This window comes from Suillus subalutaceus (genome assembly GCF_016647625.1).
Source record: "Suillus subalutaceus strain FC151 chromosome Unknown DFJ58scaffold_151, whole genome shotgun sequence".
Taxonomy (NCBI): domain Eukaryota; kingdom Fungi; phylum Basidiomycota; class Agaricomycetes; order Boletales; family Suillaceae; genus Suillus; species Suillus subalutaceus.
This window is the reverse complement of record NW_024540400.1, coordinates 3,590-25,519: the sequence shown is the minus strand read 5'-3', so window position 1 is coordinate 25,519 and position 21,930 is coordinate 3,590. Positions and strand designations below refer to the sequence as shown.

The following is a 21,930-nucleotide window of genomic DNA, read 5'->3' as shown; positions in this document are numbered from 1 at the left end:
ATGGACACTGTGGGAGTTGAACCCACGACCTCACGCAATCTAGTAATGCGAAGCGTGCGCGCTACCAACTGTGCCAAGTGCCCTTTACGACACGGGAGCTTGTGTAACATTTCGAAAAGGTTACTCTCTCTAGGGCCCTGCCAGCTGGAATCTGCCTTGCGTGCCCACCAGTTCACCGTCTGACGATGAGGTGACTATAAAGGTACGCGTGATCGAGCCATACTCCTGGATCACTCATTCTTTCAATCACCACAATGACTGAACATTGACTGAAGCTAATCTTATGGGTGACGTCTGGTGTATCAGAAAAGTCGTAGTAAGCCAACTGCAGTGGAGAGGAGGCACCTTCAAAATTCCGCAGAATCGTATTGCGTCTCTAGCGCTACGCACACTGCCTCCGTAGGGATACATGTAAACCAAATAAGCTCGACGCAATTAACAAATTATGTTATCCAGATTTTTGTCCATGTCATGTCCGAATGTCCGAACGCATCATAACTCGGTCATCTCCCTCTGATGCTTCACCTTCACAGAATCTGCATTCTGCGCACGGTCAGGCATGCGCTCCCAGATTGGATCTACATCGGGACCATCTATATCACCTGCGCCGTCCCAGCCCCAACACCATACTGTATGACTCATGAGTCAAGGAATAGAATATAGAGTTAGGACGTACCATGCGAAGGCCCGGGCACAAAATCTATCTCTTCGCTTTCCTCATGGCGTGAACAAACGGTCATGAGGACCAAACCACGACCGGTCCTGTGGGTCTGTCCGTGGATTGTCTGGAAGTCCCCCAAGACGCATATAACCTCGGATGGCAGTGAGGTTCCGTCTTGAAGGATGTATGATATCGAATACTCTCTGCAAAAAAATCAATCAGTCAATCAGATATCGAATTCCATTTCAACCGAAAACATACTTTATCATACGCAAGCTTCACCCGCGGCACCATCAAAATACGTCCATATCCAGCCTCCCAGTAATCATTGCAGATCAAACTGCACTCTGAAGCAGAACACTCATCGTCTGTGAGTCGAGCCATGCGGAATTTGATATATGGGGGTGTATAAAATGGAGCAGAATCCAGGACTGCAACGCCATTCCAACACGACTGAACCTGTATGGGAAGGTGCATCTGGAAACGTTCGGAGGAGTAGGGATCATGGAAGACGCTTTCGAATGGAGCATTTTCCAGCGCTGTTCCGTTGATATCGCGAGCGACCCAGTTATCATAAAACACGGGGGAGGCCTATATACAAAAGTAGGTATGAGCTCAGGCTGTGAGTGCAATGATGGGACTTGCCAGTTCTTGATGATACATGTAATCCGAAGCGCAAGTTATACCTGCATTATTCCGCCGACTCTGCCAGATAAGCTCAAGCAGGTCGTCCACGCATGGGAGGATATCATTCATAAATATGATGGTGTCGAAGTACTCGTTATGCGAGTCGCGGAGCTCGTGGAGTGGGTTAAAGGCCTGGTTGCGGACCTCTGCAAGGTACTCTATACGATGGTTGAAGGCACCTCGTGTACGTGTAGAAGTTCGAATGGTGACACGTAGGCCTACGCTACGAGTCAGCGCGTCGAATATCCGTAGCAGTGCCTTCGTCTGGTCTGTCGAACCATTTTCGTATATGGAGACATAGACGTTGTGATATCCTAAAATAGCAGAGACTCGAAAAAGAGTCGCAAATAAGTCGGGAATGACATCGAAGGAGTTGTACAAGTTGATGGCGAAGAAATATTTGTGCTCTTTCTTTGGAACGTTGTGTACGTGTTGCGAGTCGGAAAATCCCCAAGAAGAGAACCAGGTGGATTCAGAAGGAGTTTTGTGTCCTATGAGAGAATCATAACGGTCTCGGACCTGTTGAACGTAAAGCGGCTGGGAATTTCGTGTGCACTCTGTGGTATGGTGTGGGGACAGCGTGGAGAGCAGGTCTAGGACACGACGGCGTTGATCAATGCTGGGAAGGGTTATTTGTTTGCGAGCGGACAAGCGAGACACAAATATGGGGTTGTTCCCGCCTGTTGACAAGAGCTACAAAACAATCAAACCTTGTCATGATAGTAAGACGGTCAAAGTATAGACAGACATACGCTCGTTGGAAGTGTCTTGCCAATTAGCAAGCCCAGTAACAGCCCAACCACGAGTACCAAAGGAGTTGGCACTCCTTTTAACCAAGATGTGTTTGGTTGCATGGTGGATGTAGGAGGTAGACGGTGAAGCGCGACCCTGGAATATTAGATGCAGTGCTCAATTGTCGATGCAGCCCATGAAAGGGGCGTAGGCTTGGCGGCAATTTCTTGTGATCTGCAGAAGAAGGCCAACCTTGGAGCTTGGTGAGTGACGAATCGATAACGGTCTGAAGTACGCAAGTTCAACTTCAAATTGAGTCGGAGGCGAGTAAGACTCGGGCGCTTGTGCACACAAATTCAAATAAATTGCCTAACATGGCGTCCAAGTGGATCTATGAATGACGAGGTTCAACTACAATAAGATGGCTATATAAACCCATAAATCCCTCCTCTAATCGAATCGTATGCAAGAAATCAATCAGGCAAGTGAGTTAATGCTCAACCTCAACCTCCAAAACGCCGTGACAAGGACTATCAAGTCCTAAGGCGCAAAGAATGCGAAAGAATAATGATAGTGAGATGACTTTATAATGATGCAGCCAGGATGGCAAAGGCTGCTGCACCAGTGAGTATGTTAATGCTATGCGATGATGCAGCGTTGGTGGACCTGGTTTTCGTTGAGTTTTTTAATCGCAGAAAATTAAAATGAAAGAAAAACTGACGAAGGCTTGGCCGTGGTAGCGGTACCGTTGGATGCTGTGGTAGCCGTTGCAGTAGCACTACTAACAGTCAAGGTGACGCCCTATATTATACACTTCAGCACACATTCAAGAAACAAGGATATCTACAACATACCACTGCAGCACAAAGCGATTGGGAAGCAGCTTCGGCATTTGTGAGGTCAGACCCCGTACACGATGCCTGAATACAGGACGTGGTGCTGTTGACGAAAGCCTGGCTGTGACAAAGACAACTATCGTCCGTGGAAGAACAGTTGCCAAAGTCAGCATCCGTCAGACACGGGACAGCGCAATCTGACAATGAGAAAGCTATCAGATACCGTGGTAAGACGGCAAAGAAACAATAAGACATACTGGGCAGACTTTGACGTGTGAGCAATGCCGTAAACGCAGACTCGACCACGAAGGAGAGAGCAAGAACGATGACAGCAAAGCGCATTGTGATTAAGTGAAAGAGTATGAAGGAAAAAGACAAGATGAACAAGGAGAAGTCGAAAAGACCTTATATAAAGCTACAGAATAATGTATATGCATGGCAATAAAACAGACAATGGAAACAAAGGCTAAAGCAACTTGCAAGGATAATGCTTATCCTATTTTTAGCGCTAAACCAATATTTGGTTCCGCATTGTTGTACATATCACGTGTTTCGGGTATAACCGAGGAACTATCAAGTACCTCAGCCACTCAAACCTTATGTCATCACTACAGTAGCCAAACACAACCAAAGTTAGCGCGACATCTGCAGTTCCAGTTAGACGAGCTCGTCACACTATACATCCTCAAGACATGGTAAGTTACATCCTTGCTCTACCATTCAAATAAACTGATTCCAACCCTATGTAGGCCAGGACAAAAAGCGGCAAAGTATGTTGTATCATGACCTTCACCCGTGATAGATCTTTACATCTTATCATAGACTGGCGGCAAGCGCTCCGCTCTTCAAGACGTTGTAACTCGTGAATACACCATCCATCTTCACAAGCTCGTGCATGGCCGCTCCTTCAAAAAGCGTGCCCCTTGGGCCGTAAAATCCGTCGTCGATTTCGCCCGCAAGTCGATGGGCACAACCGATGTTCGCTTGGACCCCAAGCTCAATCAGGCATTGTGGGCTCGGGGTGTCAAGAGCGTCCCCCACCGGATAAGAGTAAAACTTGAGCGTACGTGCTGTATTTTCAAACTGATTACAATACTAACGGTCCATTTTTACAGGCAAGCGTAATGATGAGGAGGGCGCAAAGGAGAAGCTTTACACGTATGCCAGCCATGTAGTTGTGACCTCGTTCAAGGTGTGTAATCTCCCTCTGCTATTTCTTCTGTCCTCGACAACAACCTTCTTTTACCTAGGGCCTCCAAACCGCTGTTGTAGACGCAGAGTAAGGGCTGTCGCCAGAAGGTCCTGTGTAATCCTTTTTCACATATTTCATGCCGCCATGCATCATCACATCCAGCACTATGCTACTCCGTCAAAACTTTCGCGCATCTTGATGCTGTCCATGAATTTGAGTTTCTCTGAAACATCTCAAGCTAGTGTTCTTGCCCGCCCAGCCAGGATCCTGTGTTGGCCTCGAAAAGCACAACCCGAGATGTACTGGTTTATCTGAAGCAGATGGGTGATTCACATTGATCTGTCGTGGAACCACCTTTGTGACAATGCGAATATGAATATGAATATTTCATTTGGCCATCTACGCTCACAGGTATCTAAGTACCGATGGGATATCCGTAGTCACGTGATTAAACACTGCCAGGCAGGAGATCGATCTATTCTGATTCTTGAATTTCTGTTAAGTGACTCCTGTCTGATCAAGCGAAAGTGTCGGTCGATGCGCCATCATTCGCTCTTTCGCTCATTCAAACGTCTCTCGTATCAATCTGGCAACTGATCTGACCCTGGACTAGTGACATATCCAGCCATTATGCATCGGCTGCCAGTAGAACTTCTACAGGCGGTATTCTTACTCCTCGTGAACGACATACCAAATTGTCCTAGTATCTTCTCAACTGGGACAACCACCATGTCAGCAAATTTCGCTAGCCCGCCCCTACTCTTCACTCGAGTGTGCCGCCATTGGCGAGACGTTGCACATTCAACGCCAGGGATCTGGTCGCGCATCAAGGTCGAGCTTCCCGGAGCACTCGTCCAGCCACTTAAGCCGTTCTTTCCCTCTCTACTCCAGTATTGGCTAGCCCGGTCTGGAAATCTGCCTCTTACCATACGCATAGAAGAAATTCTCCCCTCAAACCTCTTATATGCACGGGCCCCCAATGATGGGAATTCTCGACTGCTCAAGATTATTTATGATGAGATGAGGCGTTGGGAAACAGTGTTTGGCTGCCCAGCTGAACTCGGGTTGAGTGATAACTTCAATACGCCCCAGCTGCGAACGCTAGAGCAGCTCTGGGACATATCAGATCTCACCAAATTTAATGCACCAAATCTCCGTCACCTACGTGTGATGTATTCACTGTCGGTTAGCATCCGATCATTCAGACCCAATGCTGCCTGCGGAAGCATCCGTCATCTGTACCTCCATCAAGTTTTACCCAGTAGGATACGCTACTTTCCAGCCATATTCCCTCGTTTGGAAACCCTCGATGTGCATGTACTTACACCTCATATACAGGGTATGGATATGGGGAGTCATTCGGACACGTATTCTTGCCTTGAATCGATGACCCTCCCCTTCGACCGTCTTTCTCGGGACACGTTTACCATAATATTCCGTGGACTTCATCTTCCCGTGTTGCAGAAATTGACTTTGGTGTTGGGTCCAGGCAAACCAAGAGTTGAGAAGATTACGGAGGCGCTTGCAGTTGCTGGGTCTTGCAATATCAAAGTGGTAGATTTTCGGCTGCACGAGTCGGGGAATGATCTTGATGTACATACCCTTGAGCCATTGCTCTCAGTAGTGCAGGAGGTTGCGGTTTGTGGGGAAGTAATGGTATAGGAACAGGCCGGTACATGAATTGAGGCTCTTGGGGGAAAAGAATTGGACTACGAGTTCGTCTACGCGTCGAGTCTGTGCAGAGGCATCTACTAGACTCTAGTCAGTAGCGACCAAGCCCAACATGCAAAAATTGTACATCGCCTTATGCAGCGTGATTGAAGCGTTCTATCACAATATTAGCTCCAATTGGTAGTTAGTGAACTGGGAGTTCGGCGAGGATATAATTCACCAACTACCAAGAGAGAAGATTACAGCCGTTTGCATATGTAATGGTACTGGCGCCTCGATGTAAAACAGATGATAACATAGACCGAAAAAGGACTTAGCGATATTTAACGAGTTGTAGTACTGTGATATCTTAGCTTCCGAGTCTACTGTGGCAACATGGGTCGTAACCCGAAGACATTCAAAAGCGCAGAGTTCATCGACGACTCTGATAGCTCGGATGACGATGGCAGCGTCCTTGACATCTCGTCGACATCTTCCGATTCCGATAGCTCAGGGTCATCGACAGCATTTGTATCCGACGCAAGCATTTTCAATTTCGATACTCGAGACAGTATAGATCGTGAACTAGATGCCATGGCTGCTCCGCCTCCAGCTGTAGAGCCTATTCCAGTTGCAGAGCCTCTTCAAGCACCTAAAGTCAAGTCAAAAAAGAAAAAATGTTGCGCATATATTCTGTTTGTGGCCGAATGACTGATGTGATCACACAGCTAAGCAACCTCGACCTGCAACTCCCCCTCCCAATGAGCCAGAGGTTATACCTGCTCAAGTGGCTCCACTGCGTATCGAGGCAACATACAGCATCACAATTCTGCCACACAGTGAGCTCAAGAAAAGTGACATCAAGAAACGTGTCGGCACAGCAACCATTCTCAGCCTTTATCTTGATGAGCCTTTTGACACATTCAAAGCACAAGTTCTTCGAAAGATCGAAAAAGAGACCAATCCAACCATTTTGTCCTTCGAAAACTACAAGACTTTCTTTACCATTGTTCACATCGCTCCGCAGCCAACCTCACTCGCAGATGAAGATGATTATCAAGAGCTCATCAAACGTCTGCAGCGAACGAGCACACCTGCTGCCACTATTTATATCCAAGAGCTTTTGGCCGTGAAAAAGGTGCTAACTGCGTGTGATTTCTTTATGAGCTAATTTGAGTCTGATAGCGCAAGGACCGGCCATCAGACAAGGAGAACAGTAGAGAAACAAATGAGGATAACAATCATAGCAGCTCAGAATCGAGTGACGACGGTAAGAAGAGGAGCAAGAAGAAGAAGAAAACAAAGGTAACACATCATTCTATACTATCTCAATGTTGGTTGACGAAAAGTTTAGGCACCAAAGGCTGCTGACATAGACGAAGAGATGAAACCAATCAACAAGAACATCAAGGCATTATCAGATCGGTGGGTTTGCCACAAAAAGCCAGGCTGCTCGAGCGACTACTACTGCTACCTAAACCCTGGCGACAATGGATCTCATGTCCGTCTGACATTTCCCCTTCTCGAATGCTGGGCAGCTGCAATGGTTGGTATTCGTTTTTGAATGTTTTATTGACCGTTTCACTTTGAACACTGCACAGGAAAAAGGGCCAGAGTATGCCACTCTTGAGATGCCTCCTAACCATTCTTCCTTCAGCATGATTTCTTCCGACTCTCTTGGGCAGCCCTCACTTCTTTCCGTCCGCTGCCAACAGCTCGACGAACAATCCAAGAAAGCCACTCAGGCTGAGGCTGTACCTGTCGCACCCCGCACCAGCACAAGCTATGCCCGTTATCAACGTCAATTTTCCTCCTGAAATGTTCTAAGCTATACGCGCAGCATCTGGCTCACAACCTGTCCATCATGCACTAGCCCCTGCCTTGCTTCCACCTGCTGTATTACCACCTGCTGTTCCAGCCTCTCTCAGCTCTTTGCTCTCGTCGACGCAACTTGCTTCCCTTGGACCGAGAATGAACCTAATGGACTTTTGCTCTGCTTACAAACTTTCACAAATTCTTCAGTCAAAACTTTCCGATCATGGTTTCACGTCATCACATGCCCTTCGTTATGTCACCGTTGATGATTTGCAAAAGGTGGGCTTGCTTTGTGGAGAGCTTGCTGAGCTCAAGGATGCAGTTGCCTGTTGGTGTGGTGAATAGTTGTTACACGTTACATTTTTTACCATTACTTTTGCTCTGCATGTTCTGTTGTCTCTCACTGCTCTCACTCTGCATGTTCTGTTGTTTCTCACTGCTCTCACTCTGCATGTTCTGTTGTTTCTTGCTACTGTTACTTCATACACTGCTGTCGATTATTGATAATGTTTGTATTCTAGAAGTACCCTGAATGACGAATGTATCCCTGTGCATCCTCCACCGTAATGATCTCCAGGGCCTCTTGTAGGTCATACATAATCCCATCATTGTCTGCTGCTGCAGAAAACAGGTCATAGTTACGACGAATCCATGCCTTGAACTTTGAAAAGGCTTCCTCAATCGGGTTGAGGTCAGGGGAGTAGGGAGGTAAAAATATGATTTGTACACCTGCTCTGAGTCAGCATCACTGAGTACATAGATACCATGTAACATAGGCCTACCAAATCTGTCTGCGAGCTCACGAATTTCTTCGCCATGGTGGATCCGAGCATTATCCATGATCCACACACTGTTCTTGCCAGGATAAGCCTCACAGTCGGGCAGCTATCAATGAACATGAATTGACGAAAAAAGTCAAGTGTGATGAGTCCCGACTCACAACAGAATGTTTGAGGAAGTGAAGGTACCCATTGCGACGCAAAGATCCTTCAAGAACATGTCCTGCAATGATTCCATCTATAGTCAAAGCAGCAACAACTGTGAAGCATCGTCCGCGAACAAATGCACCCTTCATGCTTGCATATCGGCTCCTCTTTGCTCGTCCATACCTCCGAATTTGTGTGTGTTCATCTTTCGATGTCTCATCAATGAACAACAGTTGATCTGGTGTATACTGCGCCACCCGTCGCTTGAAGTCTGCATGAACATCTTCGTTGCACTCCTTAGCAATCTTGCGGAGTTTTTTGAGTGAGATGCCAGCCCGTGCAAGCTCTCGGTGAATTGTGGAATAATGGACGGCGATGTAGTGATTGTGTCACATAAGTGTTGTCAGCTCATCAAGAAACCAATCAGGACGGTGATGGATAAGTTCTAGAAGGTAATGGAGGTCTTCGAGATTGAAAATGCATGGACGACCAGTGTATTGGCTCCTTGGCTTGACAATGTTACCAGTGTCATTGTGGAGCTTCTTGATTCTATAGAATGTCATGCGGGAGAAGCCAACACAGTCGAGGATCTTGCTGAGTCTAAGAATCCCTTGTTCATGCAGGCGAATAGCTGCAAACTTCAAATCAGCTGAAATCTTTCTGTTGCCCATGATATTGATGATTGTGGTATGCAGGTCTTGTAAAAATATCGCTAAGTCCTTTTTCAGTCTATGTTATCATTTGTTTTACATCGAGGCACCAGTACCATTACATATGCAAACGGCTGTAAATTGAGGTACATTTTGTGATTACTTGCAGGAAGAACGGAGGGAGGCGCAGTAGAATGAAGAACTTGAAATGACGAAATTTGCAACGAACAATCACAAACTGGAGGGCATCGTAGGAAAGGAACTTCCACCCCCGGCCTTGGGACATCTCCATTAATCCCCATTTGAAGCGTTCAGCCAGGAAGGTGGACACACCAGATCTATCATGCAAGACTGGCAACATGTGTGAGTCCTCTACAGGGCCAGCGAAGCGGCGGGCCGCGCTGCAATGGACTGTCACGGTGACAATCCATTGCAGCGCTTCGCCAACTCGATCTTCGCAGACAAATCGGAATTGACCTACGTGGCACGAGTGTGAGAGGTTTAAAGGCAGGACTTAACGTCAGGACATGATAAAGTGCGTGATCAATGGGTAGACGATTCAGCCTACTGTCACTGTGCAAACAGACAGTACGACTATGTAGGCGGCCCGGCATTTTCCATTAATATGTCTCCGCTTCCCACCTTCGAATTTGTGCATCTTCCAAACATCTTTCATAACAAGGCTTGCGACTCTTCTGGCAGCCGACGGACACCTCCGAGTCAACCCTTGATTCTCAGGATGGAGAATTAATTGTGAGATGTGTGCAATTCCAGCAGAATGCCAACGGACCTCAGATTTGACTTACTCTTGTGCCATAGTCCCTGATACTCTATTGGCGGTTCTGATGTGTCCATATACCAGCCTAGTACCTACGTTATGCGGCACGAGAATCCCCGAAACTGAGTCCACGTGTCTCATCGTGTGTCGGGGAACGCGAAACCGGATTCCGGGAGATCAACAGCTAAGGCTCAGGAGATCCAAATTCCAAAGGAGAGTGCTCCCTAAAATGTTATTTTCTGTATCACTGTACAGTTTGCCATTCTGTTAGACAACTTGGATGTTTACGACGTGCATCTGGCAGATTTGCTCTGGGGCTGCACTTCACCATAGCTTTCGCTGCTGCATATGGCTAACCATGAATCAACATTGACAACTTCATTAGCAGAGCCTCGCTCGATGTTGAGTCTCTGTTGATGACTTACCTTAGTTGGGTTCGTCCTCAGGAACCCAGCTCACAACTGCAATCCTTTCGGAGCTCGGCTGACATGTCTTCAGTCCGACTGTGTATGGCGTCATGTCATCATGTGAGGCTTTTATAAGTATTCTACAAGCTTGCAACGAGGATAAACCGTAAGTACATCAGTAACGTCATGCATTCAAATGTTGGAGATATTCCTCTACTCCAAGATCTTCATTGCTTGAGCAGCAGTAAAATTTGTTCAGAGGTAAGCACTACACATTGCCCAATGAACTACTTATGTGCGCTGTGATTAACAACACTGCACCAGTGAGAAAGCAGAAACACGAACTCACTGTAGCTCATTTGAACTCAATCGGCACACATCTTTTTTCGTCGAGATGCTACCATGCTGGTGAGTCAATAAATCTTGGATGAAACTACTCATGCTCACCACTGACATGCATCCATACAGAGGGCAGCAATCTGCATCTGAGTCGCAAACGTGGTAACTTGTATAGCATTCGCTATCAGTGCTGACAGCCATAGACACCATCAAAGCAGCAACAACAGCAAGGACGACTCTGAAAGAGAGGCGCATTATATGTGAGATGTAATATGGGATCTCGAAAATAAATCTGAAGGGGGCCGGTGGGAAGATGGACGGCTTGCTTTTATGTTCTGTGCAGACCCTATCCACGTAAGTTCACTTGGAACAGATGGAATTTGCAATGCCAGCGGATTGCCAACGACCTCAAATTTGGCTTGCACTGTCCCGGGTATTCTATTGTGAAGGTGAAAGAACTCAAGGACGTGTGTCACGAATTCCAAATACAAACCATTATTCTTTCTTAAACACTCGTAAGACACCCGCTAAGCGCTCGTCACAAGCGCCTGTTGTTAGCGCTCAATCAGCGTCTGTACCTATAACCTTTACAAACCCTAACCCGAACTTCTCTATTCTGTTAGCGCCCACTACTTCTATTTCCGATGTTCCTGATTTTGACTTTCTTACTCAAGCGATTAAGTCACGTGACTCCAGAACCTTCGAGAACCCTTGCACAGCCATCACACGTTCCATGACATCATAGTGTAGTTATATTTAGAATATCGTACGATTCCCTTTTCTATTTAATGATTGGCTAGTTAGTTCAGACTCAGATTCATTCTCCGTTTCAATGTATGTATATAGGAAGCTCGTTGTAGTCAGTAGTTCTCCAGTTCAAACCTCTTTTGTATTAGCTTATTGCTAGCAATCCTAAGACGTCCCTGCTATCCTCTTCTCTCTTGTTGTGACAACCTTGTTTGAGTCCTAGTCTCTGCCCCTGCGTTAATTCGTTATAAGGGTTGTGACATTAGGTTTGAACTATAGGGGACTCCGACTCCACGCACTACCGCTTGCATACCTTTTCTCCTTGATCTGAGCATCTTGCGAATACCCGCGATCCTCATTCAAACAGAACCATTACACGTTTTACCTTGCCCGGCTTAACAGCTGCGACCTTTGATTTCATCACTCTCCCCTTTGCTCACTTGAGCGCATTCATACCTATCCTTTCGTAGTTAGTAGTCCTATACCAGGCCCTGCCTTACATTGCAGCCGCCAGTATACGGAGGTGTTCACGACATTAGGCGTGTCACTACAACTTTGAGTGCTGGCCCAAAACCCTGCCTGCTCAACGTTACTATAATTTCCTTTTTACCTATCACTTTTCTTCGTACGATACGTAGGCTACTCTACCCGAGTATTTAGCGGAATTTCCTAGTCCAGACTCGGTCGCTTGTAAGCTTCGGCTGGAAGAGCACCTTGGCGTTCTAGTTTTCCCACTTGGCGAGTATAGTTGTTACGTACACATCCTTTTAGTCAGTATCTAGGGAAGAGTCAGTTGGGTTTTACCAGGACCCTTTGACCCTGAAGTACGAGGTAGATCCGATTAGATATCGGGGACCGCTTCAGTTTTCCAGATTACGTATCTCTTTCCATCTTCCCTTTCATCATCTTTCCTTTCCGGAAGAGCCGTTACGACTAGCTCTTCACAGACATCAGTAAATCGGGTTCCAGAAAACAACTGGTACTATGTCTGAACCAACCGCACCAAGAATGCCGAGTAGCAGCGAAGAGTTTGTACAATATGTACAAGAACAGATCGCCGCAAACAACGCACTGTGGCAAAACCAAGTCACGGCTTTACAGAACAAGAATGACGAGCTACAAACCAAGAACGAAGATCTAGCTCTACGGATTCAAATGCAACAAGCCGAGATCGACAAACTCACCGCTTCTCCATCCCTCGGATCATCCGCCGTTTCCACCACAGCCTCAATCAAGATGGCTAAACCCACGGAATTCACAGGTGACAAAGATTCCATCGACGCCAAGATGTGGGCAACTCAGATAGCGCTCTATATGACGCAGTGGCCCAGCATCACGGAAAGGCAAAGAATTTCGATCATGCTTTCGTTCATGAAAGGATCTGCTGCTAAATGGGCGCAGTCCTACATTGAAGAACATGCGACTGGAACTCTCACCATGAAGAAGTTAGATGAAGACTTCACAGATATGTGGGCACAAGAAGACCTTGAAGGCAAGGCAGTTCGGGAATTGGATTCCTTAAGACAAGGATCCTCTACCGTCCCAGAGTATACAGCTACTTTCAAACAAAAAGCTGCACACACCAAATTCTCCGACTACGATCTACGCCAGAAATATAGGGCAGGATTGCAAGATCGCGTCAAATTACAACTCGCTCATGTCGCCTACAAAGACAAGGACAACATGCAGAAATTGATAGAGCATGCGATCCAGATAGGACGAAACTTCGAGGAGTTAGATGCGGAGAAGAAGAAGACTTCTTTCTGGACCCCCAGAGCTGCAAGAAACTTCGAACCAAGGGCTGGTCCCAATAGAGACAGTAACGCCATGGACGTCGACGCCAACAAGCAGAGAGGAGCTCCCAAACCTCAAGGAAAGACTGGTTCTTTCAACTGCTACCGTTGTGGCGAAGAAGGCCATATGGCAAGAAACTGCAAGGGCGCTCCCAAAGCACAAGTGAAGGCTACTGAAGTGCCAAAAGAAGACTCGATGCCCCAATGGTTTAAAGACTATGTCAAAGCCAAAGGAGATAAGGGTTTTTAGAGAGGTCTGAGTTAGAGTCTGCGGACTTGGACCCGAACAATCGTTTCTCAATCTTATCTACGTTCTCGGATGTAACAGAAGTATATTTGCGATCGAAATCAGAGCATTTTTACATTCCGATTACCCTGAAAGGAAAGAATCGACAAGCAGACGTGAAAGCACTTGTGGACTGTGGTGCATCAACATTATTTATCAATGAGAAGTTTGTGAAGAAGAACGATGTAATATGCCGTAAATTATTAAGGCCTATTCCGGTAAAGAACATAGATGGTTCTTTAAATGCCGCTGGATCAATGACTCATTTCGCGGAACTAAGTCTAAAGATCGGTGATCATGTAGAAGACAAAGCAGCCTTCATGATTACAGACTTAGGAAACGATGATGTTATTATCGGCATCGACTGGTTAAGATATCATAATCCAGAAATAGACTGGAATGCAGGACAATTTTCGCTATCCAGATGTCCGCTTAAATGTATTACGAAAAAAGAACAAAGACAAAAAAATAGAGAAAACAGAAAAGCACAAAAACAGACAGATGTGATTCCAGATCTGATTCCCACTGAAGAGGATGACGATGAAGACATGGAAATGAAGAAGGCAACCTGTGAAGAGGTAGAAGACGAAGATAGTCCTGAAAGATGGATTAGATATAAAGCCTCGGTTGCCACGGAGCAGAAGGTAGCAGAAGAAGCTACGAAGAAAAAGAAGTCTGTAGAAGAAATGGTTCCAGACTGGCTTCACGATTACCTGGGAGTGTTCTCAGAAGAAGAGTCTAAACGATTCCCTGAAAGAAAGAAATGGGATCATGCTGTAGACCTTAAAGACGACAATGATCTTCCACCGAATGCGAAACCATATCCCTTGTCACCGAAAGAGATGGACACTTTGAAAGATTGGTTAAAAGCCGAGACTGCACTAGGACGTATTAGAGATTCACAATCTCCAGTTGCAGCACCTTTCTTCTTTGTGGCCAAAAAGGATGGCAAATTGAGGCCCGTAATGGACTATAGAAGGCTTAATGAGAAAACGGTTAAAAATGCGTACCCGTTACCGAGATCTCAAGACCTGATTGATGCCCTTACCGGTGCTACGATGTACTCCAAAATGGATGTACGATGGGGATACAATAATATTCGGATGAAAGAAGGAGATGAATGGAAGGCAGCTTTTAAAACGCCTTTTGGTCACCATGAACCAACCGTAATGTATTTTGGGTTGACGAACTCTCCAGCAACTTTCCAAACCATGATGAATGAGATATTCAGAGATTTAATAGACGGCAAAACAGTGGTCATTTATATCGATGACATCTTGGTTTTTACGAATGGAAATAGAGAGCAACACCAGAAAGTCGTGCGAGAAGTACTCAAACGATTAAAAGAGAACGACCTGTTCTTGAAGCCTGAGAAATGTAGCTTCGAACAGTCTAAAGTCGAGTTCCTTGGGTTGATTGTGGAAAAGGGCAGTGTATCTATGGACCCCGTCAAGGTAGAAGGAGTATTGAAATGGCCTGTTCCCAAATGCGTAAAAGAAATACAAGCATTCATGGGTTTTGCCAACTTCTATCGAAGATTTATACTTGGGTTCTCAGACATCGCCAGACCAATGAATGATTTGCTGAGAAAAGATGCCAAATGGGATTGGACAGAGAGACAGCAAAACGCTTTTGATGAGTTAAAGAAGCGTTTTACAGAAGCTCCCGTCTTAGTAATGCCAGATGTTGAGAAGAAAATGAAAATAGAAACCGATGCTTCCGATTATGCAACAGGAGCAGTTCTATCTCAACTGATGGAAGATGGCCTATGGCACCCAGTGGCTTATTACTCAAAGTCGATGAATGATCGCAGAAAGAAATTATGATATTCACGACAAAGAGTTATTAGCAATCATTCGCGCGTTGGAAGAGTGGAGGCACTATGTGCAGGGGAAACCCCAACATGTGGAGATCTGGACAGATCATAAGAATCTCGAGTACTTTATGACGAGTCAGAAGTTGACAAGAAGGCAAGCCAGATGGAGTCTGTTCCTGGCGGAGTACGAATTTACGCTCCAACATAAGCCTGGTGTAGTCAATGACAAAGCCGACCGTCTATCTCGGAGAGAAGACCACAGAGGGGGGGTAGAAAACGATAATTCTGACCGCAGTTTGTGAAAACCGGAATTTTTCAAGATCAAAGCTGCTAAACGAGGCCAAATTCTCATAGAAGGAGAAAGTTCGCTCATGAAAAAGATAAGGAAAGAGCACAGAACGAGAGCCCGAAGTAATGAAAGCGCTAGAAACGCTAAAAGCAGCACCGGTACAATTGCGCAGAGGAATCGAAGAATGGAATGTTGAGGACGGATTGGTGTTATTCCGAGGACTGGTATACGTTCCAAATGATAAAGAAATCCGCCGAGAGATATTGGAGTTGTTTCATGACTCTCCACCGGCTGGACATCCTGGACGTGCCAAAACCTTAGAATTGATTTCCAGAAACTATTGGTGGCCTTCAATGACGAAGTATGTCCATGATTACGTAGACGGTTGCGATCGATGCAAACAAACGAAAGTGTTCCCCAGTAGACCAACGGGACCTTTACAGCCGAATGAAGTTCCAGAAGGACCTTGGCAAACGATCTCATGCGACCTGATAGTGGACTTACCGAAGAGTGAAGGATGTGACAGTATATTCATTGTCGTTGATCGATTTTCGAAACAATCACATTTCATTCCTACCACCAAAGATGTAGACTCGAAAGGAATTGCTGAGCTATTTCTAAAGAACGTATGGAAACATCATGGTACACCAAAGAAAGTGATTTCGGATAGAGGAACACAGTTTATCTCGAAGTTTATGGGACAAGTATCGAAAAGATTAGGAACGAAATGGTCTGCCTCGACCTCCTATCATCCCAGAACAGACGGACAAACAGAACGCGTAAATCAAGAAGTTGAACAATATTTGCGCATGTTCACCTCGTATAGACAAAATGATTGGGTATCTTGGCTGCCAATAGCAGAGTTTTCACATAACAATGCAGTCACAGTAACCGGTCATAGTCCGTTCAAAGTCCTTTATGGATATAATCCTGAATTCACCGTATCTCCGAACTCCAAATCCCTTATTCCCGCCGCCGATGAGAGAGCAGAACAAATGAAGGAAGCAAGAGATGATGCGGAAAATACTCTAAAGATGGTTAATGAACGTATGAAACGCTTCTATGACCGAGGAGTTAAAGACGCACCTCAGTATCAAAAGGGAGACAAGGTCTGGCTGGACGCAAAGAACATTAAACAACGTCGTCCAAGTCAAAAGTTGTCAGATCGTCGTCTTGGGCCCTTTGAAATACTAGAGAAGACCGGCGAAGTGAACTATAAATTGAAATTGCCAGAAAGCTATAAGATTCACCCGGTTTTCCATGTAGAATTGCTTACTCCATATTACGCATCTCAAATGATCCCTCATTCTCAACCCATCCGACCACCTCCAGACATTGTTGACGATCAGGAAGAATTTGTCGTAGAAGAAGTACTAGATAGCCGACAATTCCGAGGAAAAGTGCAAGTACCGAGTAAAGTGGGAAGGATATCCGATAGAAGAATCGACATGGGAGCCAGAAGAAAACGTTAAAAACTCCCCAATTCTAATTGCAGAATTCCATAAGAAAAATCCCACGGCTGCCAAATCCAAACGAATCCTTGGGTCTATTTTGGATACAGATGCATTCAAACAGTGGAGAGAGAAAAACATTCGACCATCCTACATTCGCGATGACGCTCATCCTAGAGAGGGGGTAATGTCACGAATTCCAAATACAAACCATTATTCTTTCTTAAACACTCGTAAGACACCCGCTAAGCGCTCGTCACAAGCGCCTGTTGTTAGCGCTCAATCAGCGTCTGTACCTATAACCTTTACAAACCCTAACCCGAACTTCTCTATTCTGTTAGCGCCCACTACTTCTATTTCCGATGTTCCTGATTTGACTTTCTTACTCAAGCGATTAAGTCACGTGACTCCAGAACCTTCGAGAACCCTTGCACAGCCATCACACGTTCCATGACATCATAGTGTAGTTATATTTAGAATATCGTACGATTCCCTTTTCTATTTAATGATTGGCTAGTTAGTTCAGACTCAGATTCATTCTCCGTTTCAATGTATGTATATAGGAAGCTCGTTGTAGTCAGTAGTTCTCCAGTTCAAACCTCTTTTGTATTAGCTTATTGCTAGCAATCCTAAGACGTCCCTGCTATCCTCTTCTCTCTTGTTGTGACAACCTTGTTTGAGTCCTAGTCTCTGCCCCTGCGTTAATTCGTTATAAGGGTTGTGACAACGTGATGATGACATGTAATTCCAAACCGTTGTTGTATACGACCTAGTATGTCAGCGACACGCAGATTCCAGAACCTGAGGCATCTCATGGATGCTGAGAACTTCGGAGATTCGTCATCATTCATACATCGGGGAACGTGAAACCAGATACCAGCAGCTGAGAGATCCAAATACTACAGCCCAGCTTTCACCCTCATCAATAGTCTATTCAGCATCACAGAAGACCACTGCAAAATTTGGATCACCAAAACTGGGTGAAATCCGGAAAAGCTTGGGCATCTATTCAATGGCAGTTCACCTGAGTGTCACCATTTAATTTACTAATTAGTAATTACATCAGGTACCTATTCCTGTTACTAGTTAGTAATGTTTATTTACCACCCGTTATACCAGCGATAATATCAGCATATCAGCAGTGACTTGGAGAGATTTTCGAGCCCAACATCCCCTGCCATATTGGGTACTTCCAGCCGGGTAATCCCGCCGCCTTACTCACTGATACCGAATCTTTACAAACACTCCCACACACCTTCTCCGTCATTCTCATGGTTGATTCCCTCTCGAGCTCATCATCTCCAATGGTGAGCTCACTATTTCCTCCATCCTGTGGCCAATTTTTCGCTTATTTTTGGTGGACCCTTCTCTTTATTAAAGCATACTCTCCCCCAGAGCATTACTTCCACCATCAGGCCTTCCACGGAGTCATTCCTTGGCTGTTGTAGGCTCCTTGTTGGTTCTAAGTGCCATCTCCGTCACTGAAGGTGGGTACAAGGTGCTCGTTGTTGACTGCCGTCTCCTGCTAACCGCCACACATAGCCAAGACGATGCGATATTGTTGATTCATTCAGAGCCATCGTGTGTTCAGAGTCGTCATGTGTTCAGAGTCATGCGTTCAGAATCGCGTGTTCAGAGTCGTGTGTCTGGTGAGGAGTGCAATGCCCGCGATCACCATCACTAAAGGTGAGTACATGCTGCTCATTTTCTACTGTCTTTGCTAATCGCCTCATCATTATCAAGCAGGTCAACTCCCACATGTCCTGCTGCTTGTAGGACCACTCTAGCGTGATCTCCGCCACTCAGGTGAGTGCAAGGTTCTTATTGTTAACTGCCGACCTTGCTAATCGCTACACAAAAGGGAGAAATAGACAGGACAATACAATCTCGTCAGTGCATTCAGAGTCGTGCGTTCAGGGCCGTGCGTTCAGGGTTGTGCGTTCAGAGTCATGCGTCAGGTAAGGAGTGCAATGCCTGCGATCTCCATCACTGAAGGTGAGCACACGCTGCTCATTATCTGTTGTCTTTGCTAATTGTCCCACCATTATTAAATGGGTGAACTCCCATGCGCCCTTTTGTTTACTTCAACCATCCACTTCGTTCTACATGCTATGAGGCCCAAACGCAAATTCCACTCGATGTTTGGTTCCGTCCAAGAGACAGTAATCCTGGATTCGGGCACAAGCAAAACGATCAGGGCCAACCTTACCAGGATCCGTGAAGACCGCATCAGGTTCGAACAAGAAAACCGTGACCTTTGTGAAGGTGTGTATTCCACGTCTGTTTAACGCCTGTCCTACAGACTATCTTACTATCAACAGAAATCAATATGAAAGCTCGACAAGTTCTTGCTGAAGCTGCGATCCATGCACAACCCTCCAACCATGCAGAAGACCTAGCTGTATCATTCGACTATGGAGATGCAAGTATTGGCCAGATGGAAGTTGACGAATCTCCAGAGACTACTAGTTCTGATGAAGAAGACGATGGGGATGAAGACGCGCCTATGGCCAGTCGCGATGGGCAAGCAGTCACCGCTGCCAGAGCACATGTCATAGCATGGTATGTATATCTTTAACTACAGTATCGTTACTGACTTGCACGTTCAACATCTCAGCATACGAGGCAGTCGTCGTCGCCAGCGTGCACCTCGGAGTCGACTTCAGCAGCAACCGCCAAATGCATGCAGCATGGCATTCGCAAATGTCTTACCTCACGGATACTTATTTACAGTGGAAGCATGATAAGCCTGATGAGGTGCACTGCTGATCAGCCGCACACCCCTGCCTCCACAGTTTCATGTTTCAACCATTGATATCACATGTAAGGTTTGCAAGTTGTGATTTCGAGAGCACTGCTAACTTCAAGTTGAGGTTACATGCATGTCAAGCCCATTGTTCAGGCCCACGAAGAACTGGCCAACATCTCACTCTTGAAGCTGGGCTTCCTCGGCTGTTCACCACTTCAACCCACGGTCGCTGTTTCATTGCACTGCCTCGAGTTGTATCATCAAATCCGCCGTCAAAAACCTTCATTTAGTGTTCAAGCAATGGTGAAGGTTTTGTGTGCCCTCCACAACGTAATCTGCGTTCTATCTTTCCTTATCATTGTTTTCACATTACAGTAGCAGACATATTTTCAATCGCTTCGAGACCAATTTGCCATTGCATTTGATGTGTATCTTGGCATTTTACGTTCCGTCAAATGCCTTGTGGATGAGGCTCTTCAACGTGACTCTGTGAATTGGAGCATGTTGCATGCATGCCCACCATGTAACTACAAGGTTAGGTGTTTGTAATTTTTAGTTACCGCACAATTAATTTGAAGAGTAGCAACTGGATGAACCACCGCTTTATTCCTGCTCGCCTTGATTCCTTTGATGGTAACAACTCGCTGAAATGTGTTGATGGCTCTGGTCATGCTGATGAACGACTCTTTGAATCTTCATACTTCATACATCCAGGCCGACGTCGAGCTATTCAAAGATGATGTCCGACTTCGCCCAGGCACACGTCTTCCTCCTGAAAACATGCAGACAAACGATTTGGAAGCTTCGCACGACTCATTGTGCACTGAAAACTGGAAAGCTGCGAATGCTGTCACTGAAAATATGATCGATGTGTTTGATCAAACCGGTGTCTTCATTAGTGCATGCCGCCATGGTATTATTCAGACTGTTGTTGAGATGAGACGGAGCGGTGAACTGTACGTGCACTGTCATTTGATTATCACTCTGTCTGAATTTTGAAGTGCAAAATATGCCCTAGCAACGGCGAACAAGCTGATAGATGTTTATGGTTCTGATGGAGTCACAGGTTATGACATTGGATGTTCATTCACCAAAACTGCGGCTGCCAGCTCGATAGCAATGAAGGTCAAGAATCACAATCATCATTTTGTCGTCAACTCCTTCCATGGTCACGCACATAATCACCGCTGTCAACTCCAATTCCATACACTTTACCAACAAGGTCTTGGGATAGAGGACCTTGAAACTTGCGAACGAGTATTCTCCGGATCAAATGCTGTGGCCCCGGTGATACAGCATGCATCGTACTTTCACTGGCTTCAATTCATCGATTTACACTTCAACCAATGGGATCAAGATTGGTACCAGGAACTGAGTAATGCGTGTTTTCAATAATTAACTTCAGCACATTAATTTTCTGTTCTAGGCCAATTTATGTATCAAAATTACAAGCAAGCGCTCAATATCATCAATAACTTGACACCCGTCGTTGAAGAACTCAAAACACAACTGAAGATCACTGACACTGACTTCGAGCGTTGGAATATCGAAGAGTTAGAGTATCTTCAACGCCTCTCAATTGAACAGGAGTATGATCCTCAAAAGATCGCATATGTGGAAGCTCTCCAGTTACTTTCTAAGGCCGAGTATGTGTTCTATAATATAAGATTTCTCCCAGCTGATAAGGTTTCAGGGCTGTGTATGGAGGCGTCACTTCGGTCCAGTTTCTATCATACATTCCTACAGATTTCACACGATACTCTGGTCTTCGGAAAGAAGCTCAAGTCATGACAAAGGCACAGGAAGCCGAACGTCAAGCGGCACACAATAAGCTCCTACTTGCGATGAATGTCGTATCTGATCTAGAGCGACAGTTGAGTATTGAAACACGATGGACTGTAAATGACGCAGAATACAAACAAGCATCAGCATATCTAACAAATTGGCGGTTTATTCGGGCAGTTGAACAGTTAGAAGGACTAGTCGTGCAGCGGCTATTTGAGCTTGCAAAAGCCAATCTTGCTGGTACAGGTACGTGCACTATCAGATAACTCTGCAGTGCTAATAGCTATGCTAGGATACAAAATGCAGCAACAGATATCAAATGCCATTACCCGTCGTTCAAC

The 21,930-nt window shown here is 45.6% G+C and overlaps 7 protein-coding genes and 1 non-coding gene across 8 annotated transcripts; 4 read left to right on the top strand and 4 right to left on the bottom strand.

Annotated features, from left to right (window-relative positions):
- Position 1: 1 nt before the first annotated feature.
- Positions 2-83, bottom strand: DFJ58DRAFT_t132. Its single transcript has one exon. It is a non-coding gene; the product is annotated as a tRNA-Ala (tRNA).
- A 248-nt stretch (positions 84-331) lies between these two features.
- DFJ58DRAFT_813254 (glycosyltransferase family 69 protein) lies at positions 332-2,409 on the bottom strand. Its single transcript, XM_041391593.1, is given in 6 exon segments — positions 332-629; positions 677-711; positions 731-864; positions 923-1,252; positions 1,307-2,041; positions 2,101-2,409. The coding sequence occupies 6 exon segments, from the start codon at positions 2,200-2,202 to the stop codon at positions 493-495; spliced, it is 1,473 nt and encodes a 490-aa protein (XP_041238362.1). The 5' UTR covers positions 2,203-2,409; the 3' UTR covers positions 332-492.
- A 16-nt stretch (positions 2,410-2,425) lies between these two features.
- On the bottom strand, positions 2,426-3,409 carry DFJ58DRAFT_813253 (uncharacterized protein). The gene is made up of 4 exons (XM_041391592.1): positions 3,174-3,409; positions 2,935-3,113; positions 2,802-2,881; positions 2,426-2,746 (listed from the first exon to the last, which is right to left on the bottom strand). The coding sequence occupies exons 1-4, from the start codon at positions 3,256-3,258 to the stop codon at positions 2,665-2,667; spliced, it is 426 nt and encodes a 141-aa protein (XP_041238361.1). The 5' UTR covers positions 3,259-3,409; the 3' UTR covers positions 2,426-2,664.
- A 127-nt stretch (positions 3,410-3,536) lies between these two features.
- Positions 3,537-4,562, top strand: DFJ58DRAFT_813252 (60S ribosomal protein L31). The gene is made up of 5 exons (XM_041391591.1): positions 3,537-3,611; positions 3,666-3,686; positions 3,739-3,979; positions 4,032-4,108; positions 4,167-4,562. The coding sequence occupies exons 1-5, from the start codon at positions 3,609-3,611 to the stop codon at positions 4,197-4,199; spliced, it is 375 nt and encodes a 124-aa protein (XP_041238360.1). The 5' UTR covers positions 3,537-3,608; the 3' UTR covers positions 4,200-4,562.
- A 56-nt stretch (positions 4,563-4,618) lies between these two features.
- Positions 4,619-6,038, top strand: DFJ58DRAFT_813251 (uncharacterized protein). Its single transcript, XM_041391590.1, has one exon. It carries the CDS (start codon positions 4,739-4,741, stop codon positions 5,768-5,770), a length of 1,032 nt encoding a protein of 343 aa, XP_041238359.1. The 5' UTR covers positions 4,619-4,738; the 3' UTR covers positions 5,771-6,038.
- A 116-nt stretch (positions 6,039-6,154) lies between these two features.
- Positions 6,155-7,918, top strand: DFJ58DRAFT_733549 (uncharacterized protein; the record flags this gene model as incomplete). The annotated part of the gene is made up of 6 exons (XM_041386308.1): positions 6,155-6,437; positions 6,487-6,896; positions 6,944-7,063; positions 7,113-7,304; positions 7,360-7,549; positions 7,599-7,918. The coding sequence occupies 6 exons, from the start codon at positions 6,155-6,157 to the stop codon at positions 7,916-7,918; spliced, it is 1,515 nt and encodes a 504-aa protein (XP_041238358.1).
- A 347-nt stretch (positions 7,919-8,265) lies between these two features.
- DFJ58DRAFT_718646 (uncharacterized protein) lies at positions 8,266-9,170 on the bottom strand (the record flags this gene model as incomplete). Its single annotated transcript, XM_041384503.1, has 4 exons — positions 8,266-8,351; positions 8,471-8,560; positions 8,642-8,845; positions 8,930-9,170. 4 exons carry the CDS (start codon positions 9,168-9,170, stop codon positions 8,266-8,268), a joined length of 621 nt encoding a protein of 206 aa, XP_041238357.1.
- Positions 9,171-20,809: 11,639 nt separating this feature from the next.
- On the top strand, positions 20,810-21,595 carry DFJ58DRAFT_668114 (uncharacterized protein; the record flags this gene model as incomplete). Its single annotated transcript, XM_041382666.1, has 2 exons — positions 20,810-21,179; positions 21,231-21,595. Coding segments are annotated over 2 exons (735 nt in total), but the record flags the coding sequence as incomplete, so codon positions are not given.
- Positions 21,596-21,930: the final 335 nt, after the last annotated feature.

Coding starts and splice junctions, on each gene's coding strand:
- DFJ58DRAFT_813253 (XM_041391592.1), bottom strand. CDS start 3,258: ATGCGCTTTGCTGTCATCGTTCTTGCTCTCTCCTTCGTGGTCGAGTCT. Junction 3,114..3,173: donor CACACGTCAAAGTCTGCCCA/GTATGTCTTATT, acceptor TCTCATTGTCAG/ATTGCGCTGTCCCGTGTCTG. Junction 2,747..2,801: donor GCTACCACGGCCAAGCCTTC/GTCAGTTTTTCT, acceptor AACGAAAACCAG/GTCCACCAACGCTGCATCAT.
- DFJ58DRAFT_813254 (XM_041391593.1), bottom strand. CDS start 2,202: ATGCAACCAAACACATCTTGGTTAAAAGGAGTGCCAACTCCTTTGGTA. Junction 1,253..1,306: donor ACATGTATCATCAAGAACTG/GCAAGTCCCATC, acceptor TTTTGTATATAG/GCCTCCCCCGTGTTTTATGA. Junction 630..676: donor TGTGCCCGGGCCTTCGCATG/GTACGTCCTAAC, acceptor TGAGTCATACAG/TATGGTGTTGGGGCTGGGAC.
- DFJ58DRAFT_813252 (XM_041391591.1), top strand. Junction 3,687..3,738: donor CCAGGACAAAAAGCGGCAAA/GTATGTTGTATC, acceptor ATCTTATCATAG/ACTGGCGGCAAGCGCTCCGC. Junction 3,980..4,031: donor GATAAGAGTAAAACTTGAGC/GTACGTGCTGTA, acceptor CCATTTTTACAG/GCAAGCGTAATGATGAGGAG.
- DFJ58DRAFT_813251 (XM_041391590.1), top strand. CDS start 4,739: ATGCATCGGCTGCCAGTAGAACTTCTACAGGCGGTATTCTTACTCCTC.